The sequence below is a fragment of the Mustela nivalis genome, assembly GCF_964662115.1.
Source record: "Mustela nivalis genome assembly, chromosome: 6".
Lineage (NCBI taxonomy): Eukaryota > Metazoa > Chordata > Mammalia > Carnivora > Mustelidae > Mustela > Mustela nivalis.
The window spans coordinates 93,799,872-93,823,796 of NC_139025.1; the positions used below are offsets into that span (position 1 = coordinate 93,799,872).

Consider the following 23,925-nt stretch of genomic DNA (forward strand, 5'->3'; position numbering starts at 1 on the left):
ATGATGATCGCCTTGCCTTGTTCCTGTCCTTAGAGGAAAAGCTTTCTGTTTTTCTCTGTTGATTATGTTAGCTGTGAGAATTTTATGTATAACCTTTATTATATTGAAGTTATTTCCTTCCATATCATTTCTTGGGAGTTTTAATCATGCAAAGGCATTTTTAAATGCTTTTACTTCATTTATTGAGATGATTGTATGATTTTTATCTTTTATTCTGTTAACATAATATTAACATATTATCTTTTATTCTCTAATAAAAGATAACATATTTTAACATAATATCTCTTATTCTGTACCATAATAATTGATTTGTATATGTTGACTCTTCCTTAAATCCCAGGGATAAATTTTACCTGGTCATGGTGCATGATCATTTTAATCTTTGAATTTTGGTTTGCTTGTAATTTGTTGAGAATTTTTACATCTATATTGATTGGGAATATTGGTCTGTAGTTTTCTTTTTTTGTAGTGTCTTTGTCTATTTTTTTAAGTTTTTGTTTAAATTCCAGTTATTTAAAATACACTGTAATACTGGTTTTAGGTAAACAATAGAGTGACTCAGCAATTCCATACAACACCCAATGCTCATCACAACAAATATACTCCTTAATCCCCCTTACCTATTTAACCCTTTGCCCCATACACGTGCCCTCTGGTAACCATCTGTTTGTTCTCTACAGTTAAGAGTCGTTTCTGGGTTTGCCCCCTCTCTCTTTTTCCCCTTCCCTTGTTAATTTTGTTTCTTAAGTTCCACATGAATGAAATCATATGGTATTTGTCTTTCTCTGACTGACTTATTTTCCTTAGCATAATACTCTCTAGGTCCATCCATATCATTGCAAATAGCAAGATTCCATTCTTTTTAATGGCTGAGTAATAGTTCCATTGTATAAATATATGCCACATCTTGTTTATCCTTTCAGCAGTTGATGGATACTTAAGCTGTTTCCATAACTTGGCTATTGTAGTGCTAATGTGAGACCTGAAACCATAAAAATCCTGGATGAGAACACAGACAGTAATTTCCTTGATATCAGCCAGAGTAACTTCTTTCTAGATAGGTCTCCTGAGACAAGGGAAACAAAAGAAAAAATAAAATATTGAGACAACATCAAAATAGAAACCTTATGCACAGCAAGGGAAATGACTAAACTAAATGTCTTTCTTATTTTTTATATCAAGTCCTTCTAAATATTAATAGTGGCCTTGTAAAATGAGTTTGGAAGTGTTCTCTTCTGTTTAACTTCTATAAAGAGTTTAAGAAGGATTGATGTTAATTCTTGTTTAATTGTTTGGTAGAATTTACCAGTGAAGCCATCTGGTTATGGGCTTTTCTTTTTTGTGAAGCTTTTGATTAGTTGTTCTATCTCCTTACTCATTATTGGTCAGTTCAGGTATCTGTTCATGATTCAATTTTGGCAGGTTGTGTATTTCTAGGATTTTATCCATTTTATCCATTTATTTGATGATATTCATTTTTTCATGTTTATAATAGTCTTTTATGATCTTTTAAATTCCTGTGTTAACAATCTTAAGATCTCTTTTTATTTTCTTGAAAAAAAATTATTTCTCTTTGTTTCACTTGAGCCCCATTTATTAGTCCAGATAAAACTTTGTTAATTTTGTTTATATTAAAAAAAAAAAGTAGGGTAGTTAGTTTCTCTTTTTTCTATATTTTGTTTATTTCTGTAGCAAGCCACCTTCCCCTTTCCTTTGTTTTTAGTTTCCCTCAGACATCCAGCCTATACTTGTTCATCAATACCAGTGAAAGGAAGATAGAAACTGGCCCCTCAGGTGGTGCACCAAAAGACTATGGCCCTTGGATGCAGGTTCTACTCTCTCCTTCATCCATGGGAGATGTATAGGGCTGATGTGATCTCTCTAGATACTGAGCTGTGCTAACATGAGGCAAGGGCTTACACAGATAATGAGAGATTGCTCTTCTTTCACAGTATAATGTGGCTATTCTTGGTGTTTTGCTTATGTGAGATACTATAACTTTTTAACTGTATTCTAAGCCTCTCAAAAAGGTATTTTGGACTGTAGGTTGTCAAATTAGTGTTTCTGTAGGGAAATAAGGGCTGGGACTTCCTATTCTACCATCTTGTTGACATTACTCTCTCAAAGATGCAGTTTGATTCCTACCACAATCTCTTTCGACTTGGCTATTTGACCTGTGCAAAAGTCTTGATGTATCTTTAAGGAAAACAATGTATTATGCTATACTTAATTAGGTGATAATTCTAATTATACTGTCATTTCATATATGATTTCATTGCTGTATTAAATCACTATGTATTTTTGATTCCTGGTACATAGTTATTAATCTACTAAATGCATTTCACTGTGTGTATTTTTAGCAAATTTCCCAGTATGGTTAACATGCAGTTTTATATTAGTTTCAGGTGTATAATATAGTAATTCAACAATTCCATACACTACCCAGTGCTTATCATGACAAGTGCACTCCTTAATCCATGTCACTTCTTTTACACATTCCTCTATCACTTCACCTCTGATAACTATTGGTTTGTTCTCTGTAACTAAGAGTCTTTTCTTATTTTTTCTTGATTCCCCCCCACCTTTTTCCCTTTGCTCATTTGTTTTGTTTCTTAAATTCCACAAGAGGGAAATCATGGTATTTGTCTTTCTCTTAGTGTTCTATTCTCTACCTCCATCCATATCATGAGGTGGTATCTCATTGTGGTTTTGATTTGTATTTCCCTGATATTGAGTGATGTGGAGCACTTTTCCATGTGTCTGTTGGCCATCTGGATGTCTTTGAAGAAATGTCTGTTCATGGCCTCTGCACATTTCTCAATTGGTTTATTTGTTCTTTGGGTGTTGAGTTTGAAAAATCCTTTATTGATTTTGGATGCTAGCCCTTTATCTGATATGTCATTTGCATATATCTTCTCCTATTCTGTCAATTGTCTTTTGGTTTTGTTAACTGTTTCCTTTGCTGTGCAAAAGCTTTTGATCTTGATGAAATCCCAATAGTTTATTTTTGCCCTTGCTTCCCTTGCCTTTGGTGATGTTCCTAGGAAGAAGTTGCTGCAGCTGAGGTCGAAGAGGTTGCTGCCTGTGTTATCCTCAAGGATTTTGATGGATTTCTTTCTCACATTGAGGTCCTTCATCCATTTGGAGTCTATTTTCATGTGTGGCATAAGGAAATGGTCTGGTTTCATTTTTTTGCATGTGGCTGTCTAATTTTCCCAACACCATATGTTGAAGAGACTGTCTTTTCTCCATTGGACATTCTTTCCTGCTTTGTTGAAGATTAGTTGACCATAGAGTTGAGGGTCTATTTCGGGGCTCTCTATTCTGTTCCATTTATCAATATATATGTTTTTGTGCTAGTACCATACTGTCTTAATGATGACAGCTTTGTCATAGAGCTTAAAGTCTGGAGTTCTGATGTCACCAACCTTGGCTTTCTTTTTCAACGTTCCCCTGGCTATTTGAGGTACTTCCTGGTTCCATACAAATTTTAGGATCATTTGTTCCCTTTCTTTGAAAAAAAAAAAAAGGATGGTATTTTGATAGGGATTGCTTTGAATGCATAGATTGCTGTAGGTAGCATAAACATTTTCACAATATTTGTTCTTCCAATCCAGGAGCATGGGACATTTTTCCATTTCTTTGTGTCTTCCTCAATTTCTTACATGAGTACATTATAGTTTTCGGAGCTCAGATTCTTTGCCTCTTTGGTTATGTTTATTCTTAGGTATCTTATGGTTTTGGGTGCAATTGTAAATGGGATTGACTCCTTAATTTCTTTTTCTTCTGTCTTGTTGCTGGAGTATAGAAATGCAACCGTTTTCTGTGCATTCATTTTATGTCCTGACACTTTACTGAATTCCTGTACAAGTTCTAGCAGTTTTGGAGTGGAGTCTTTTGGGTTTTCCACATATAGTATCATAAAATCTGCAAAGAGTGATACTTTGACTTCTTCCTTGCCAATTTGGATGCCTTTAATTTCTTTTTGTTTTCTGATTGCTGAGGCTAGGATGTCTAGTACTATGATGAATAGCAGTGGTGATAATGGGCATCCATGTCATATTCCTGACCTTAGTGGAAAAGCTTTCAGTGTTTCTACATTAAGAATGATATTTGTGGGGGCGCCTGGGTGGCTCAGTGGGTTAAAGCCTCTGCCTTCGGCTCAGGTCGTGATCCCAGGGTCCTGGGATGGAGCGCCGTATCAGGTTCTCTGCTCAGCGGGGAGCCTGCTTTCTCCTCTCTCTCTGCCTGCCTCTCTGTCTACTTGTGATCTCTGTCAAATAAATAATTAAAATCTTTAAAAAAAAAGAATGATATTTGTGGTGGGTTTTTCATAGATGGCTTTGATAATATTGAGGTATGTACCCTCTATGCCTACACTTTGAAGAGTTTTGATCAGGAAAGGATGCTGTACTTTGTGAAATGATTTTTCAGCATCTATTGAGAGTACCATATGGTTCTTGTTCTTTCTTTTATTAATGTATTTTATCACATTGATTGATTTGCAGATGTTGAACCAAACTTTCAGCCCTGGAATAAATCCCACTTGGTCATGGTGAAAATCCTTTAAATGTACTGTTGGATCCTATTGGTTAGTATTTTGGTGAGAATTTTCACATCGCTTTTCATCAAGGATATTGATCTGTAATTCTTTTTTTTTAGATCCTTTGATGGTATTTGGATCAAGGTGATGCTGTCCGCTTAAAATGAGTTTGGAAGTTGTCCTTTCATTTCTGTTTTTTGTAACAGTTTCAGGAGAAAAGGAATTAATTCTTCTTTAAATGTTTGGTAGAATTCCCCTGGGAAGCCGTCTGGCCCTCGGCTCTTGTTTGTTGGGAGATTTTTGATGACTGTTTCAATCTCCTTACTGGTTATGTGTCTGTTCAGGTTTTCTATTTCTTCCTGGTTCAGTTTTAGTAGTTTATATGTCTCCAAGAATGCATCCATTTCTTCCAGATTGTCAAATTTGCTGACATATAGTTGCTCATAATAGGTTCTTGTAATTGTTTGTATTTCTTTGGTGTTGGTTGTGATCTCTCCTCTTTCATTCTTGATTTTATTTATTTGGGTCCTTTCCCTTTTATTTTTGATAAGTTTGGTCAGGGTTTTATCAATCTTATTAATTCTTTCAAAGAACTAGCTCCTAGTTTCTTTGATTTGTTCTATTGGTTTTTTTGTTTGTTTGTTTTGGTTTGATTTGGGTTTTTTGGTCTCTATTTCATTGATTTCTGCTCTGATCCTTATTTCTCTTCTTCTGGTGGCTTTAGGCTTTCTTTGTTTTTCTTTCTCCAGCTCCTTTATATGGAGAGTTAGGTTGTGTATTTGAGACCTTTCTTGTTTTTAGAGAAAAGCTTGTACCACTATATATTTTCCTCTCAGGACTGCCTTTGCTGTTTCCCACAGATTTTGAACTGTTGTGTTTTCATTATCATTTGTTTCCATGAATTTTTTCAATTTTCCTTTAATTTCCTGGCTGACCCATTCATTTTTTAGAAGGATGCTGTTTAGTTTCCATGTATTTGGATTCTTTCCAAATTTCCTCTTGTGTTCTAGCTTCAGAACATTGTGGTCTGAAAATATGCAGGGAATGATCCCACTCTTTTGATACCAGTTGAGACCTGATTTATAACCCAGGATGTGATCTATTCTGGAGAATGATCCATGTGCACTAGGGAAGAATGTGTATTCTGATGCTTTGGGATGGAATGTTCTGAATATATCTGTGATGTCCATCTGGTCCAGTGTTTCATTTAAGGCCTTTATTTCCTTGTTGATCTTTTGCTTGGATGATCTGTCCATTTCAGTGAGGGGAGTGTTAAAATCCCCTACTGTTATTGTCAATGTGTTTCTGTGATTTCGCTCTTAATTCTTTTATATAGTTTCTGCTTCCATGTTAGGGGCATAGATATTTAAAATTGTTAGATCTTCTTGTTGGACAGACCCTTTGAGTATGATATAGTGTCCTTCCTCCCTCATCTCTTATTATAGTCTTTGGCTTAAAATCTAATTGATCTGATATAAGGATTGCCACCCCAGCTTTCTTTTGATGTCCATTAGCATAGTAAATTGTTTTCCACCCCCTTACTTTAAATCTGGAGGTGTCTTCGGGTCTAAAATGAGTTTCTTGTAGGCAGGATATTGATGAATTTTGTTTTTTTATCCATTCTGATACCCTGTGTCTTTTGATTGGGACATTTAGCCCATTTACATTCAGGGTAACTATTGAGAGATACGAATTTAGTGCCATTGTATTGCCTGTAAGGTGACTGTTACTGTATATTGTCTCTGTTCCTTTCTGATCTACTACTTTTTGGCTCTCTCTTTGCTTAGAGGACCCTTTTCAATATTTCCTATAGAGCTGGTTTGGCATTTGCAAATTCTTTCAGTTTTTGTTTGTCCTGGAAGCTTTTTCTCTCTCCTTCTATTTCAATGGTAGCCTAACTGGATATAGTATTCTTGGCTGTATGTTTTTCTTGTTTAGTTCTCTGAATATATCATGCCAGTTCTTTCTGGCCTGCCAGGTCTCTGTGGATAAGTCTGCTGCCAATCTCATATTTTTACCATTGTATGTTACAGACTTCTTTTCCCAGGCTGCTTTCACGATTTTCTCTTTGTCGCTAAGACTTGTAAATTTTACCATTAGGTGATGGGGGTGTGGACCTACTCTTATTGATTTTGAGGGGGGTTCTCTGCAGCTCCTGGATTTTGATGCTTTTTCCCTTTGCCATATTAAGGAAATTCTCTCCGATAATTCTCTCCAGTATACCTTCTGCTCCCCTCTCTCTTTCTTCTTCTTCTGGATTCCCAATTATTCTAATGTTGTTTCATCTTATAAATAATGTCACTAGAATGACATTAGAATGATATTATTTAGAATGTCATTCTAAATAATGTCACTTTTCTCTTGAATTCTCCCCTCGTGGTCCAGTAGCTATTTGTCCCTCTTTTGCTCAGCTTCTTTATTCTCTGTTATTTGGTCTTCTATACTGCTAATTCTTTCTTCTGCCTCATTTATTCTAGCAGTGAGAGCCTCCATTTTTTATTGTACCTCATTAATAATTTTTTCATTTCAACTTAGTTAGATTTTAGTTCTTTTATTTCTCCAGAACGGGATTTTATTTCTCCAGAAAGGGATTCTCTAATATTTTCCATGTCTTTTTCAAGGCCAGCTAGCACATTGAGTATTGTCATTCTGAACTCTAGATCTGACATATTACCAATGTCCTTATTGATTAGGTCACTGGACTTCAGTACTGCCTCTTGTTCTTTTTTTTTTGTAGTGAGTTTTTCTGTTTTGTCATTTTATCCAGATAAGAATATATGAAGGAGTGAATAAAATACTAAAAAGGTGGTAAAGACCCCAGTAAAATGTGCTTTTACCAAATTGGTTAAACCAAATTGAGGAGACCCCAAATTGGGGGGGAAGAAAGGAGGAAAAAAGAAGTTCAGAAAAATAAATTAAAAAGAGAAAAAAAAATAAAGAAAAAATATAGAAAATAAAATATATATATATATATATATATATATATCAGTATATTATAGTGGTGAATAGATCAGTTTCACCCACTTAATTTTGGGAGTATTTTGGTCTCTTAGAAGATACTACCTCCCCAAATTTTAAAGAACGAAAAACATATATAAGGGTAAACATGATGAAGGGATGGAATATGTCTATAAACATGAAAAAATAATTTATTTTTTTCTAAAAAGTAATTGATAAGATAAGTTATTTGGGAGAATAAAGAAAAAAAAAAGTAGAGAGAATTTGCTCAGGCTGGAGACTAGAACAAAGCCCCGTGTTAGATTTAGGGTATATTTTTATCTATTAGAGGAAGTTGTATCCCAAATTTTTTTAGAAGAAAAAAACCCTATGTGTATACAAAAAATAAATTTAGATACAATGAAGGATAATATGTGACTATAATAATGAAAACTCAAAAAAGATTTCTTTGAAAGGTATTGTTAAGATAAACTAGTTAAAAAGTGTTAAACGAGGAAAGGGTAAAAGTTAAAACAAATAGCAGAAGAAAAAAATAAAATTATAAAAAGTTAATTAACTTTGCAAGACAAAAAAAATCATGGGGACAAAGCCAGGAATTCCATGCTTTACTTCTCCTCTTCTGGAATTCTGCTGTTCTTGGTAAGTGAACTTGGTCATGGCTGGATTTCTTGCTGATCTTCTTGGGGAGGGGCCTGTTGTAATGATTCTCAAGTGTCTTTGCCCGAGACAGAATTGCACTGCCCTTACCAGGGTCCAGGCTAAGTAATTTGCTCGGGTTCGCTTTTGGGAGCTTCTGTTCCCTGAACACTTTCTGTAGAGTTCCAGAGAACAGTAATGAAAATGGCGGCCTCCTAATCTCTGGCCTGGAGGAGCTGAGAGCTTGGGGCTCCACTCCTCAGTGTACCCTCAGAGAAAAGTGCTCAATCCCTTCCGTTTCCCTGGCCTCCGGCTGCGCTCCTAGCTCACCCAACCTGTGACCCAGCATCTCCCTCTCTGGCACAAAGCCCTGCCTGGAGTCTCCAAACTCCACAGATCCCTGCGCTCTTCCAGGTGAGTCTCCCTGGGTCCTGTGGGGTCCCTGCTTGCAGAGCAGTGACCTGTGCCACTGATCACAATAAGGTAACCCCAAGTTGAGAGCTCACTCCTCAGCTCCGTCTCTGTAACTGGCTTCCCTGCTCTAATACCTGTGAGCTCTGCAACATTCAGACACCCTGATCCTTCTGTGACCCCATGGGACCTGAGACCATGCTGTCCCCACATGGGCTTCACCCCGGTTTAGCCTCTGAAACGGTGTCCCTCAGTGGAGCAGACTTTTAAAAGTTCTGATTTTGTGCTCCATTGTTCCACTGCTTCCTGGAAGCCGGCCCCTCCCACTGCAGTTTATCTTCCTATTGATTTGGATTCACTTTGCTATTCCTACCTTTCAGAAAGTGGTTGATTTTCTGTTTCTACAATTGCTGCTCTTCTTGTCTTTGATCTCCTGTTGGATTTGTAGGTGTTTGGAATAGTTTGATAAGCTACCTAGCTGATATCCTGCTACCTGATGTCATCTCAGCCTGCTACTTCTCCACCATCTTGATTCCTCCCCCTGGCAAATTTTTTTTTTTAATGTATTTTTGCATTCAGTTGCTATATTTTGTTGAGGATTTTTTTATCTATTATTCATCAGAGATATTTGCCTTTAATTCTCTTTTTTGTGTGATGTCTTTATCTAGTTTTGGTATCAGGTTGATGCTAGTCTCATAGAATGAATATGGAAGTTCCCTTTCTTTTCTTTTCTTTTCTTTCTTTCTTTCTTTCTTTCTTTCTTTCTTTCTTTCTTTCTTTCTTTTTTTTTTAATAGTTTGAGCAGAATAGGTATTAACTCTTCTTTAAATCTGTGGTAGAATTTGCCTGTGAAGCCATCTGGTCCTCCAACTTGTTTGTTGGGAGATTTTGATTACTGATTCAAAACTCAACCTCTGTCTCTCTCTTTCTTAAATGTTTCAATATTTTATTTAAATTCTAGTTAGACGAGATCGGGCACGTTCTGGGTGGTATGGCTAGTTAGTTAACATATTATGTAATATTAGTTTCAGGAGTAGAGTTTACTCATCACTTAAATATAACATGCAGTGAGTGCTCTTCACAACAAGTGCCCTTTTTAATATCTGTCACCCATTTATCCTATTCTCCTGCCTACCTCTCCTCCAGCAACCCATAGTTTGTTCTCTGTAGTTAATAGTCTCTTATGGTTTGCCTCCCTCCCTTTTATTTTCCTTTCTTTTTTTTCTTTCCCCTATGTTCCTGCGTTTTGTTTCTTAAATTTCACGTATAATGAAATAGTATAGTATTTGTCTTTCTTTGACTGACTTAATTCACTTAACATAACACCCTCTAGTTTCATCCATGTCATTGCAAATAGCAACATTTCATTCTTGTTGGTGGCTTAATAATATAAATATATAATATTTTTAGCTAAATTATGGAAAGCCAAATTATGGAATAGTTAAATTATGGAAAGAGCTCAAATGTCCATCGACTGATCTTATCTATTTGTCAGTCAATAGATATTTGGGCTCTTTCTATAATTGGCTATTGTTGGTAATGTTGCTAGAAATATGAGGGTGCATGCACCCCTTCATGATTACTGATTCAGTATCTTTGCTGATAGTCAGTCCATTATTTTTTTTTTATTTATTCCTGCTTCAATTTTGGTAAGGTATATGCTTTTAGGAATTTATCCATTTCTTGCAGGTTGTTCAATTTGTTGGCATATAATATTTTTTTATAATCCTTTCATTACAATTGTTTGTATTTCTATAGTAGGTTGTTATTAGCTTTTCACTTGTAATTTTGTTACTTAAGTCCTTAGGTTATAATTTCATATTTTTCATGCTTCTTGAGATAGGCCTGTATTGCTGTTAACTTTCCTCTTAGAATTGCTTCTGCTGCACCTCAAGGTTTTAGATTGTTCTATTTTCATTTTTATTTGTTCCCATATACTTTTTGGTTTCTTCATTGCTTTCTTGGTTGACCTGTTCATTGTTTAGTAACATGTTATTTAGTCTTCATATATTTATGTTTTTCCAGATTTTATTTATTTATTTTTTGGGGGGTGGTTGATTTCTAGTTTCCTAGTATTGTGGTGAAAAGAAGTACATGGTACCACTTTGATCATTTTGAGTTTGTTGAAGCTTGTTTTGTGGGCTAATATGTGACCTGTTCTAGAGAATGTTCTGTGTACTGTTGAAAGAATTTTTTTTCTGCTGCTTTAGAATGGAATGTTTGAAATATATCTGTTAAATCCATCTGGTCCTGTGTGTCATTTAATGCCACTGTTTCCTTGTTGATTTTCTGTTTGGATGACCTATTTATCAATGTAAATGGAGTGTTAAAGTCCCCTAGTATTATTGTATTATTATTGATTAGTTCCTTTATGTTTGTTATAACTGTTTTATATATTTGTGTCCTCCCATGTTGGGTGCATACATGTTTAGAATTACTATTTCTTCCTTTTGAATGCCCCCTTTATTAATATATACTGTCCTCTTTTTCTCTTTTACAGTTGTTTAAATCAGTTTTGTCCAATATAAGTGTTTGTACTCTGGCTTTCTTTTGATGTCCATTTGCAAGATACATGTTTCTCTGACTCCTGACTCTCAATCTTGGTCATCTTTATAGATGAAATGAGTCTCTTATAATTAGTATATTCTTGGGTCTTGTTTTGATCACTCTGTCAACCTATGTCTTTTGAATGGAGCATATAGTCCATTTATATTTGACATAATTAATGATTAGATATTTATTTATAGCCATTTTGTTACTTGTTTTGTGGTTGTTTTTGTAGTTTTCCTCTGATTTTATTTTCTTTTTAAGATTTTATTTATTTATTTGACCGACAGAGATCACAAGTAGGCAGAGAGGCAGACAAAGAGAGAGAGAGGGAGAAGCAGGCTCCCTGCTGAGTAGAGAGCCTGATGTGATGCTCGATCCCAAGACCCTGAGATCATGACCTGAGCTGAAGACAGAGGCTTTAACCCACTGAGCCACCCAGGAACCCCTGATCCTTTCTTTTCTTGCTTTCTGTAATGATTTTCTAGTTGTCTATACTTGGATTCCTTTTTTTTTTTTTTTTAAGCTTAAAAAAAAATCTGTTAGTGCTTTTTGATTTGTGGTTACCATTAGGTTTGTTTATGACATCTTCTGCATATAGCAGTCTATATTAAGTTGATAGTTGCTTAAGTTTGAACCTATTCTTTACTCCTCTCTTTCTCACCATTTAGGTATATCATGTCATATTTTATTTGGTGAATCCCTTGACTAATATATATATATATATATATATTATATATATATATATATATATATAATATATATATATTATATATATATGGTAAAAATAAGCATTCCTTACTTTTTGTACTTTCAATTATGGTCTTTCCTTTTCATTCAAAGAGTCCCCATTGATATTTTTTATAGGGATGTTTTAGTGGTCATGAACTCCTATTGTTTGTTTGTTTTTTGTTTTTTGTTTGTTTGTTTTGGTCTGAGCTCTTTTTTTAAAGATTTATTTATTTTAGAGAGCTGGGAGGGGCAGAGGGAGAGGGAGAGAGAGAGAGGGAGAATCTCAAGCAGGTCTCTATTGAGTACAGAGCCTGATATAGAGTCTGATCCTGTGACCTTGACATCACAGCCTGAGTCAAAACTGAGAATCAGACACTCAACTGAGTGAGCCACCCAGGAATCCCTGAGGAACTCTATTTCTCCTTCTATTCTGTATGAGAGCCTTGCTAGAAAGAAGATTCTTATCTGCAGGTTTTTTTCTTTAGCCTTTTGAATATATTATCCCTCCTTTTATGCCTGCCAAGTTTCTGGTGAGAAATCAGCTGATAACCTTATTGGAGGACCCTTATATGTAACTGTATTTTTTTTTTCCTGCTTTAAATTTTCTTTGTCACTTTTTGCTGTATTGATTACTATGTGTCTTTGTGTGGATTTTCTTGGTTTGATTTTGTTGAGGCTTCTCTGCCTCTTGGATCTGCAGATTAGAGAACATTGCATTTATTATTTCTTCAAATATATTTTCTTCCTCCCCCTTTCTCTATTTTCTCCCTTTGGGACCCCTATAATGGAAATGTTATTATGCTTTATGGAGTCATTATGTTCCTGAAGACCATTCTTGTATTGCATAATTCTTTTTTTCTCTCATTTGTTCAGTTTGATTATTTTCCATTACTCTGTTCTAGTTCATTAATTCATTCCTTCTCTTCTTGCAGTCTGCTATTTATTCTATCAAGTGCATTTTAAATTTCATTCATTTATTTAATGTGTCCTTTATCTATGATTGGTTTATTTTTACTTTTTACTTTTTTTGGTGCAAAAGGGCAGTTTTATTGAAGCACAGGGATAGGACATTGTGGGCTGAATTGCACTGGGGTTGTGAGTAGCAATTGATTATATGCTACAGGGTGGGGGAGGTAAAGAAAAAGGGAGGTTTTCAAAAGAACTTTTGTATGCTAAAGAGGATCTACAAGATATGGGAGGCCTTGCCAGTGTCAAGTTAAGGTTGTTTTTCCCTCTGGCAACCTGGAAGAATGTTACACATATCCCACCTAGAAATAGGGATTGGGGGAAGTTGAAGGGTGTCAGCTTATGCTTTGTCCTCAGCTAACCTTCTGCTCCCTCATCATTTTCCCCCTGAGCAATTTTCATCCTTACATCTTTAAGGTTGTTGAAGGCAGAAGGTCCCATCTTCTGTAATTTCTTCTTGCTAAATAGGGGCATAGAGATGTCCCTATCTGAAGGTCAATATTGGTCAGTTGGGGATCATAAAAGGGAGTTATGAAAGGGAGAGGCAGTTTTCATATATGAACCTCCTTGACTGGAAAAGATTATCTGTCAGTTGGAAGTTATGGCAGTGAAGGAGTCTTGACACTAGGCAGGGAGACACCAGAAGTGACAATAAAATAAGGTTAATATTATAATGAGAAAGAGAAGTCTGAATAAAAGGCCTTTGATCGTTGACCTTTGATAATTGATCTTTGATAATTTTCCTCCAGTCTAGTAGTTTAAAGCAATAACTAAAGGAAAGAGAGATTATTTAAAATGCTAATTTGAATATTCATGTCAGTTAAAAACCTGGAAATATTTTTGTGGTAATCTGGAAAATATACATAACATTATATTTTTATGATACATTTTCTATTAAGGATCTCACCAATGTCCTTCGCTCTCTTTTCCAGTTCATTGAGTACCTTTATGATCATTACCTTAAATTCTCTATCAGGCATGTTAATTATATATGTTTCACTTAAGTCTCCTGCGGTGATTTTGTCCTCTTCCATTTATGACTCTTTCCTTTGACTCCTCATTTTGCCTATTACTTTGTGTCTGTTTCTCTGTGTTAGGGAAGTCACCTTCAAATCTTGCTCTTGAAAGTAGTGGGTTTGACTTGCATTTTTAACTAGATAGGGCTGGTCCTACTCAGAGTGGACACAAAGCTTGTGAAGAGACTGGCTGGTAGTGGGGTTTGGGAGGGTGCTATGGTGCTGCAAGCTGTGTGTGCTGTTCTTCCTCAGGAAGAACATTTCCACAGGAAATGCATAGCTGCTATGGAGACTGTGCCAGCCAGGCTATTTTGCAAAACATATACAGGCTGGGGGAATCATTTTAACAAGGTGTGGACATTCTCTGCAGGAGCTGGTGATGTGCGGTGTTGGCAAGGTTTGTGTATATCTTCTGGGGGAGGAGATCTGCAGCACCCATACTGTGGCATGCCTGGCTTGAGGGCTGGGGGTAGTGTAAGCAAGTTAGGTAGTGAATGCTGGAGCAGTGCTGATTCTTGCACATGGTTGTGTGTTTATGATGAGGGGTGGGTAAGGGAAATGATTCCTGCTATTACCTTTATTCCTAGAGAAGTCCCTCAGATAATTATGAGATTAGTAACTAACTCTTTCTTCCATAAGCTCCAGGCACCTTCAAACTGTTGCTTCCAAGTTGTATGTCTGTGAGCTGTTGGCTATGCTATCTCTTCAAGGTCAGGGGCTCCGATTCCTATCACCCTCTAGGCTCTCTCAGAGCTGAGCCTGCTGATTAAAAAAAAAAAAAAATTGTATTTAAGTTCAATTTAAAAGTGTATTATTAGTTTCAAAAGTAAAGTTCCGTAATTCATCAGTTGCATACAACACTCAGTGCTCATTACTTTAAGTGCCGTCCTTAATGTCCATCACCCACTTATCTCATCCCCCCACCTGCCTTCCTTCCAGCAACCCTCAGTTTGTTCCCTATAGTTAAGAGTCTCTTATGTTTTGCCTCTCTCTCTGTTTTTCTCTTGTTTTACTTTTCCTTCCCTTTCCCTATGTTCATCTGTTCTGTTTCTTAAATTCTACAAATGAGTAAAATCATATGGTATTTGTCTTTCTCTGACTGACTTACTTCACTTGGCATAATACACTCTAATTCCCTCCATGTCACTGAGCCTGCTGATTTTTAAAGTTCCAGGCTTTAAGTTCCACTAGTGGGAGCATTCATTAAATTTAGCCCTTCTGATTTTCAAAGCCATGTGCTATTGGGATTTCTCTTTTTTTTTGCAGGCTCCCTGGTATACTAATCTGCTTCTTGCCCCTCTCTACACACATGGCCCCTTTCCTCTTGTGGCCAAATGTAGGATTTAGGTTTCCACTGAGTCTTCATCCTTCCTAACCTCTTCAATATAGACTCTCTCTACCTTCATTTGTGGAGTACATTCAACTAGTCTTTGAGTCCTTTTCTGGGTTATTTGCCCTTATGTAAGTGTTATCTAGTTATATCCATGAGATAAAATAAATTTAGGGTCCTCCTACTCTATCATCTTCCCCAGAAGTTATTAGCAAAATTTTTCAGAAGCATTGTGTTTTCTTCTGGAAGATACAACTATACAAATTCACTATTTTATCTCAAGGCTCTATCAACTCTCCAGTTTTCTATTCCATAGGACATTTTCCAGGTCCATTACAGTGATGATATAATGCTATCAGACCTGGTGAAAAAGAAGTGGCAAAATTCTAGATACTTTTGTAAGTCACATATATACCAGAGAGTAGGGAATATATTTCCCCCAAATTCATGGACTTATCCCTTCAAGATAATTTTTAGGAGGCCAGTGGTTGAGGGTAGATGCAGTAGTGTTTGAATTTTCTGAGACACATATGGATATTATGTGGAGAATTTGTTAGCTCCTATAGGTGAATCTTAGTGTAGAACTTTATGATTTAGAACAGTGCTCTTCCATCCTCTGCAGCTTTCTTATAATAACAAAACATTTCTGTAACACTAATTTGAAGATATATATGCAGCTCTATATTTATTACAACATTAGTTATAATAACCAAGATATGGAAGCAACAACCCATATCCATCAATAGATGAATGGATAAAGACACACACACACACACACACACACACACTAGAATATTAGCCATAAAAAAGAATGAAATGTTGCCATTTGCAATAATATGGATGGACCTAGAAAGTATAGTGCTAAATGAAATAAGTCAGACATAGAAAGAAAAACATGATTTCATTCATATGTGGAATTTAAGAAATAAAATAAAGGAAAAAAGAGAGAGAAACAGAAAACCAGATAAACAAACTGATGGTCACTAGAGGGGAGGTGGATGGGTGTATGGGTGAAATAAATAAAGGGGAATAAGATAGTTACAAAATAAATAAATCACAGAGATGATAAGTAGAGCATCTAGAATATAGTCAACAAGATGGTAATAACATTTTTTGGCGACAGATTGTAGCTAACACAGTGGTGAGAACTGAGTAATGCATAGAGATGTTGAATAATGTTGAATACACCTTAAACTAATAAAACACTATATATTAGTTATACTTCAATAAAGGAATTTAAAACTGAAAAGAAAAGGAAGGAATGAAGAAGAGAGAAGGAAAGAAAAAGAAAAGAAACAAATAAAGGAAAAAAAAAAAAAACCACATTTCTGGCTAGTTGCTAGAACTTAGTAGAGACCAAACACTTGAAGTTAGCACATAACATCAAATATGTAAGTATGAAATGAATGAAAATTCACAATGACTTTTAAAATAGTGATTCTCAACCCAGGATTATCTTATCCAGCTACTGCTTTAAAAATCTATAGCAGGATAGGGGCAACTGAGTGGCTCAGTCATTAGGTTTCTCCCTTCGGCTCAGGTCATGATCCCAGGGTCCTGGGATTGAGACTTACATCGGACTAAACCTGCTTCTCCCTCTCCCACTCCTCCTGCTTGTGCTTCCTCTCTCACTGCGTCTCTCTTTCTGTCAAATAAAAAAATAAATAAAGGTGGAATATACATTGGCATTTATTGTTTCCAAACAAGGAGATGGTTCTTAACTGCCAATATCCGAAATTCTACCTACCAGCTTCCTTTAACACACAGTATTCTCTGTGGGAAAGCTGAGACATATTAAGGTGTTAATGCACTCTATGAAAATGAAAACAAACAAACAAACAAACAAACAAACCTCCAGCTTTCTTTACCTTCAGTTAGGACAATTCTAAGCCACAGTTTATAGAGTCTCCTAGTGGGCCATGATAGGCTGAAATCTCAGTTACATTTATCAACATAAGCATCTTTCATGTCTTAGTCTCAATTCCCACATCCTTAATGATGTTTCCAAAAATCAGCTTTCAAATAAACTACTGGCGATCAATTTTTGTCTTTGGATCTTCTGAGGGAGTACAACCTGAGTAACTAGACAGAGTTACTAGTCCTTCATATATTTGATATAATGATGCCTGACACTCTCCAAAGCAAGTTTGCAGTTTATTTGCAAACCTATAGGAAGTAGAAGAAGAGTAATTATATCCTTTTATTATCAAATTATCATAATTTCAGTTATAAATGTTATTTAGTAAATAGTGATGCTGTCTGCTACAACCATCCATATTGTAGTAGATTCACAATTTCCATGGTAGCAAAGGTAATGAGTATCTACAGGAGTAGATATCTATTCAATGAGGTAGATGTTATATCTAGATCTGGATGTGTTAAGTTTCAGAAACCTAAGTGAAAATATTCGATATATTTTTAGAGCTCCAAAACCAGATTTATTCAGCAAAATTTGACATAATACTCGTGTTTGCTCAATCTTTTTATGGCTACCTTGATGTCTTTGTTCCGTAATGTATAGATGGCAGGATTCAAGACAGGGGTAATAGCAAAGTCAACAATGAACAGGTATTTGTCAATTGATGATGTGGGGAAAGGCCAGACATAGAGAAACATGCATGGAGTGAAAAAAAGAACCACCACAGTGATGTGAGCTGACAGAGTGACAAATGCTTTGGATAAGTCTCCTGAAGAACGTTTCCAGACAGTGACCAAAATGAAGATGTAGGAAAGAATTAGCAAGAAGAAGGTGCCCATAGTCATGAAACCACTGTTGGCAGCAATAATAAACTCAAACCTGTCTCCATCTGTGCATGCAAGTTTTATGATCCTGGGAAAGTCACAGTAAAAGCTGTCTACTTCATTAGGACCACAAAAGGGCAAGTTTATAATGAAAGCAAACTGAGACATAGCATGGATCACCCCAGTTACCCAGCCAGCAATTACAAATGAAACACATATTTTAGGATTCATGATGTTCAGGTAGTGAAGAGGCTTACAGATTGCTGTGTACCTGTCAAATGCCATGGCTATGAGTAGCACCATCTCCACTCCTCCCATGATGTGGATAAAACATATCTGTGTCATGCAGCTTTGGAAAGAAATAATCTTATATTCATTTAAAAGGTCCTTAATCATCTTTGGGACTGTGGTAGAGGAAAGCCCTACATCAATGAGTGACAGGTTGGCCAGCAAGAAGTACATAGGAGAATGTAGGTGAGAATCAAAAATTACCAAAAAGAAAATGAAGAGATTTCCCAGGATGATCCCTAAATAAATGAAGGAAAAAATCAACATGAGAAAAACTTTAGTTTCCCAAGAACTAGAGAGTCCCAGCAACATAAACTCAGAAACCACAGAATCATTTGATCCTTTCATTGACTTGGGCAGACAAGCTGATTTCAGATCACCTGAGGATAGAAAATGAAAAAGAGTGAGAATCTATAATACAAATGTAGGTTCTCTGTAGTGCCTGGGTGACTCAGTCAAAGTGTCTGACTCTTGATTTCGGGTTAGGTCATGATGTCAGGGTTGTAAGGTCAAGCCCCACATCAGACTCCATGCTCAGTGTAGAGCCCCTCTGCCCCTCTCCCTTCCCTCTCTAGAAAACAAAACAGAAATCAAATGCAGTTTTCCTACTTATGCTGGTAGTTTGTTGTATGGTTCATATTCTAGAGTTAGAAATCATTTAATTGATAAGAAAAAATACACAGAAAATAGATTTACTATAATGATCAGGGAGTGATTATATAAAAATAGAAAAAAAATTTGAGTACTTTAGATAGAGATTAATTTGGGGTATTTCCCTTCTTAGTCCATTATCAGGCATTTTTTTTTCTTTTACTGATTTCAAGACATTTTCCCTGACCACTTTATTAGGTATTCTTACAACTGAATAATCTCTAACATTTCTGTAACTTTCACATTAATGCTCACACACTAACTTGCATATTTTTGTCAGCTGGATATTTTATTTCACTGGTCAATTAGACAGTTTTAGGCTGAAATTGTTTAATAAATTTCACCTTGCTTTACCTCATCTGTGGGTTTTGTTTTTGTTTTTTGTTTTTTGTGTTTTTTTTGGTACAATTTATCATGCATGTCTGATATTCAGATTGAAATTATTCATAATGCTTTATTCAAGACACACTGTCATGATAGATGCATAGATCTCTATATCAAAATACTGAAGAGAATAAATACCTGTTAGTAAGAAAATGTTTATTAAGCAAAGATAATATCAATAGATAACACACATTTATTACTTCTTGCAAGCCACTGTGCTAAGCACATTATCTGCACTAAGCACATTTTAACTTTATAAAATTCCATAAGATAGTAACTGTTTTATTAGATTCATTGTATCAGAAGAGGGATTGATTTCCAAAAGGATCAATTGTCGGAGCCAGAATTTGTATCTACAGGTATAGGACATCAGAATTCCTGATCTTAAACATGGCACTATGATCTTCAAGGACAGCCCCTTCATATATATCCTGGGTCTTATAAAAGACCCATCAATTAATTTTCTTCCTCTTTAAATTTTCCTTGACTTATAACAGGTATAAAATTACTATTATCACCTATTATTAGCATAATGAACTTTCTTTTTAAGAAATTAAATCTCTGTATCTTGTGTCCCATTCCAGTTTTTTCTCTCTCCAACTCTTCATTGGTAAGCTGGTCCACACTTTTTGTTCATCCATAAGCTAAAAATGGTGTCCACAGATTTCTTTTTTGTTAGAAAGAAGCTTTAGATTCCAGATACCTCATGTAATAATCACTTTTCAGTCATTATTTACCTTGATCTTTCTGCAGGTTTTTATAGTTTATCATGCTATTGTTTCTGTAACCCCTTCTGCCTTTGGCTTCCCGTCTTCTTTAAAGCCATTCCCCTTCCCACTTCTTGCCAGAGAAATCCTGTTTGTTCAGGTAGTGAGCTGAAATCACTTCAATTGGGAGGGAGTAACCCTTGAAAGTATATTATATGATTTTTCTAACCTAGTTACTATAATTACATTTTTCTTGTTCCTGGATTGGTGTAAGATGGGTCACACGGCCCATGACTGTTCAGTGAATTGTAAATCAATGTCATCTGTGAAGGGTTTTCTTCCCCAAATAAAATGATGTATCTTCATGTGCAGATGGATTTTCCTGGTCCATTTTTCTTGCATTTGATGCTAATGTTATGCCTAAAGGTGAAGAAACCATAAAATTCTAAAGCTCAATACTAAAAGTAATAGTGAAAAGTTCGAAAGTTATCTGGGCCCCAAGCTGCATGTAGAATCACTTAACCAAAGCCACAAATGATCTCCCCCCTTCTGCTTTTTAGTACCTACATGTTCATTTCTCTATCTGTAGATTTATCACTGGACTTGAGAGCAATATATTTAAAGCTGTATGCGATTCACACAAATTCAAGTCTGGCCTCCACCTTCAAGTTAACATATCAAACTGAACTCATTGTATTCCACTCCATTATTTTAATAAATATTACCATTTTCCCAGATGCCCAATATAAACATCTGTATGGGACTTTTGTTTGTATTACCCTTTCCACCTCTAGTTGCATGACTTTTACTGTCAAATATTTCTTAATTTCTCTCCTCTTCATTTCTCATGTCATATTATTCTGCTTCTAGTCCATATATTTTCCCATCTTGACAATTGAAAAGTGTACTCAATGATCTTTCATCTCCATTCTTCCCCAAGTCCAGTCCATTCTGTAGTTTGATTTGGGATATTATCTATCAAAAGTCAAAAAGAATCATGTGGCTTTCCTACTTAAAGTAGGAAAGTTTATCTGTCCTAGTTTATCTGTCAAGAGAAAATTCTTGAAATCCCACAGCATATCTCCTACTACTTTGAAAAGAGAGAAGTAATATTTGGTTTCAGAAGATATTTCCATGAAAATTATAGGGAATTAATGCCCTAAACAGTAACTGGATAAGTTTCAAAATTGATTCCTGATTAAAAAAAAAAAAATCCTGAGTAAATTAGGAAAGATTACTATTTTTAACATGATTCTAATAGAATTTTTAAACTAATAGTTAAAGTCTGATTACAGATGAAATATCAAAATCAGTAATATAAAGAAGGAAGCCTACAGCACTGTTTCAATCACATTACATAGTCAGAATGATTAAATCAAATAATACCAAAGGGAAGGTAGCAAAATATATTTATTCACAAATCACTCAATTATCTACCTCAGAAACTTGAGACAAATGTTAAGAAATATTAAATTTAATAAGATCATTTTAATAAATGTAGTGTCAGTAATAACTTGTTAAATATAAGAGAAATTTCATTTATAAGTGAACCAAATGTTCACTGTATGCATTCCACTGAAAACTCATAAATTTTTCTGAAATATTTGAAACCTTATATGATATAGGAAATGAAACTATGCAAATGGAGGGAAGAAAACACCAAGTAATAAAAATATCAATTCTCACTGACCAATCAGTGCAGTGAAAATCTTTCAGAATATTAAAAAGTGACTCAAATGTCCATTTTAAAGCTCAGAAAATTTTGCAAAAGAAGTGAAATGGAGGGTGCTCAGTGGATTAAAGCCTCTGCCTTTGGCTCGGGTCATGATCCCAGGGTCCTGGGATCAAGCCTCACATCGGGCTCTCTGCTCAGCGGGGAGCCTGCTTCCCCCCACACACACACCTGCCTCTCTGCCTACTGTGATCTCTGTCAAATAAATAAATAAATAATTTTAAAAAAAAGAAATAAAATGGAAATTCGAAAAGGAATAAGAATGCTTATTATGAAAGATATTAGAGTATATCCTAAATCTATATGAATTAAACTGATTAATTTGACTAAAGTTGAACAGATAAACATAACAAAACACAGTTAAGACTGTGATACAAATAGAGAATTTAGTATATGATAAAAAGGCATCACAATTATGTAGGTAATGAAGAGCTATTCATTCTAATACAACACTCTATGTTAACTACACTGGAATTAAAATAAAAATAATTTCAGAAAATTTGATAGTTGTTAAACATGTACCTCAACATTGGGAACATGAAATTTTAAGTATCTTATCTTACATTTTATAACAGGTTTAAAGTAAATTCTGGGTGATTAGAAGGCTTAAATGTACAAGTAAAATTATATAATTTTAATAAAATATGTGAATTAATTTTAAAACTTGAGATCAAAGAGATTTACTCCAAATTCCAAAAGTAGGATCAATTTTTAAATTTTTTCCTCAACAGAATGAATAAGCCTATTGCTGCTTTAGAATTGGGGAAGAAGTGCTTCTCATTCTCAGCTGAAGGGAAATGTGAAGTGGTACAGTCATCCTAGAAGTTAACTGAGTCATAAACATTAAAAAAAAAAAAAAAAAGACTGGGGGGAATCTCTTAGTGGCTTAATCTATTAAGCATCTGCAGTTACCTCAGGTCATGATTCCAGGGTCCTGGGATTGAGCCCCACATCAGGTTCATTGTTCATCGGAGAGCCTACTTCTTCCCTGCCTGCATCTCCCCCTGCTTGTACTTGTGCTCTGTCTCTCTCTCTCACCTGCTCTCAAAAACTAAAAATAAATAAATAACTCAGTAATCCTATTGGAATGATTTTTAAAGGAAACAGACAAATGAACACAATGTATTTGTAACATCATATTACTATGAGCATTTTGAATAATGTGAACTAATTGGAAACACATTGTTTAAGAATAATGGTGATTAAATAAGTGGATACCTTCATATAAAGGAGGTTTAAAAATGAATATTAAATCTACTATAAGTAGTGTGAGGTTATCAATAAGTCAAGGAAACATTTGCAGAGTAATGGCATTTTTCATGGTAAATGTGTTGGACTTACCCCAATTTTCTACATATGGTGGGATTTTAAATAATATTACATTTGTTTCTTTATCATCAACTTGGTTTGCTATATTTTTAGAGGTAAAATTTATTTTTTTTAACTTGAAAATAAATGTTTCAAAATAAATTGAGTTGATGGAAATATTTATATAGGAGCCAGTTCCAATACATAGTAAAACACAGTGTTTAAGGTCACAGACAAAAGGCTAAACTGTTTGCATCTACCAGATCCCCCATTTAGCTCTGTGTCTTCCATGTGAGTTACTCAGTTGCCAGATGTGTCTGTTCCTTCTTCTGTTAAAGACAGATACTAATAGTCACTGTCTCTTATAGTTGTTTTGAGGACTAAATGAGTTGCAACAAGAAAACATCGGACAGTACCTGAACATACATTAACTGCTAAATAAGTGTTATCTGTTATGATAATTTTGATGATTTTTCAGGAAGCAGACCTAGAGTTTTCAGACTGGTAACAGTGGTTGAATAAATTTGGCAGACAGAAAGCTAGCATGCTTTTCTCATGTTGTTTTAGTAGGAATAGGAATAGAAGAGCAAAGACACAGACATTGCTTTTTATTTTTATGATCCTAATATTCAGAGACAAGGGAGATGGAAGACCCAATATACTTCACATTCTATTTTCAAAATTTACTAGAGCTTTGAATAATATATTTTGTTCATCTATGATATAGTTTTAACTCTGAGGATAAAATCAGAAGTATATCAAATAATGACTGAAAATCATTCAAATAAAGTGAGTTAACAAAAGAAAAGGGTGACTATAAGAGAAGTAAATTGTGGGGAATATAAAAAAAGGAGATAATTATGGAACCCGATGCTAGAGAATTAAAAGGTGGGATTTCCACCTACCTGCACAGGTTCTGGTTTTCAACCCTCAGTAGCTTCAAGGGCAGAGACATTCACTCCCTTTTAGATTCA

At 35.2% G+C, this 23,925-nt stretch overlaps 2 protein-coding genes across 3 annotated transcripts in view; one reads left to right on the forward strand and one right to left on the reverse strand.

Moving 5' to 3' along the window:
• Positions 1-23,925, forward strand: part of LOC309867699 (olfactory receptor 4F3/4F16/4F29) — a gene marked incomplete at both ends in the record, with an annotated part of 348,174 nt that overhangs the window by 184,554 nt on the left and 139,695 nt on the right. The window lies entirely within an intron of this gene.
• On the reverse strand, positions 17,582-23,908 carry LOC309867751 (olfactory receptor 4F21-like; the record flags this gene model as incomplete). The annotated part of the gene is made up of 2 exons (XM_082736821.1): positions 23,857-23,908; positions 17,582-18,549 (listed from the first exon to the last, which is right to left on the reverse strand). Exon 2 carries the CDS (start codon positions 18,515-18,517, stop codon positions 17,582-17,584), a length of 936 nt encoding a protein of 311 aa, XP_082592947.1. The 5' UTR covers positions 18,518-18,549; positions 23,857-23,908.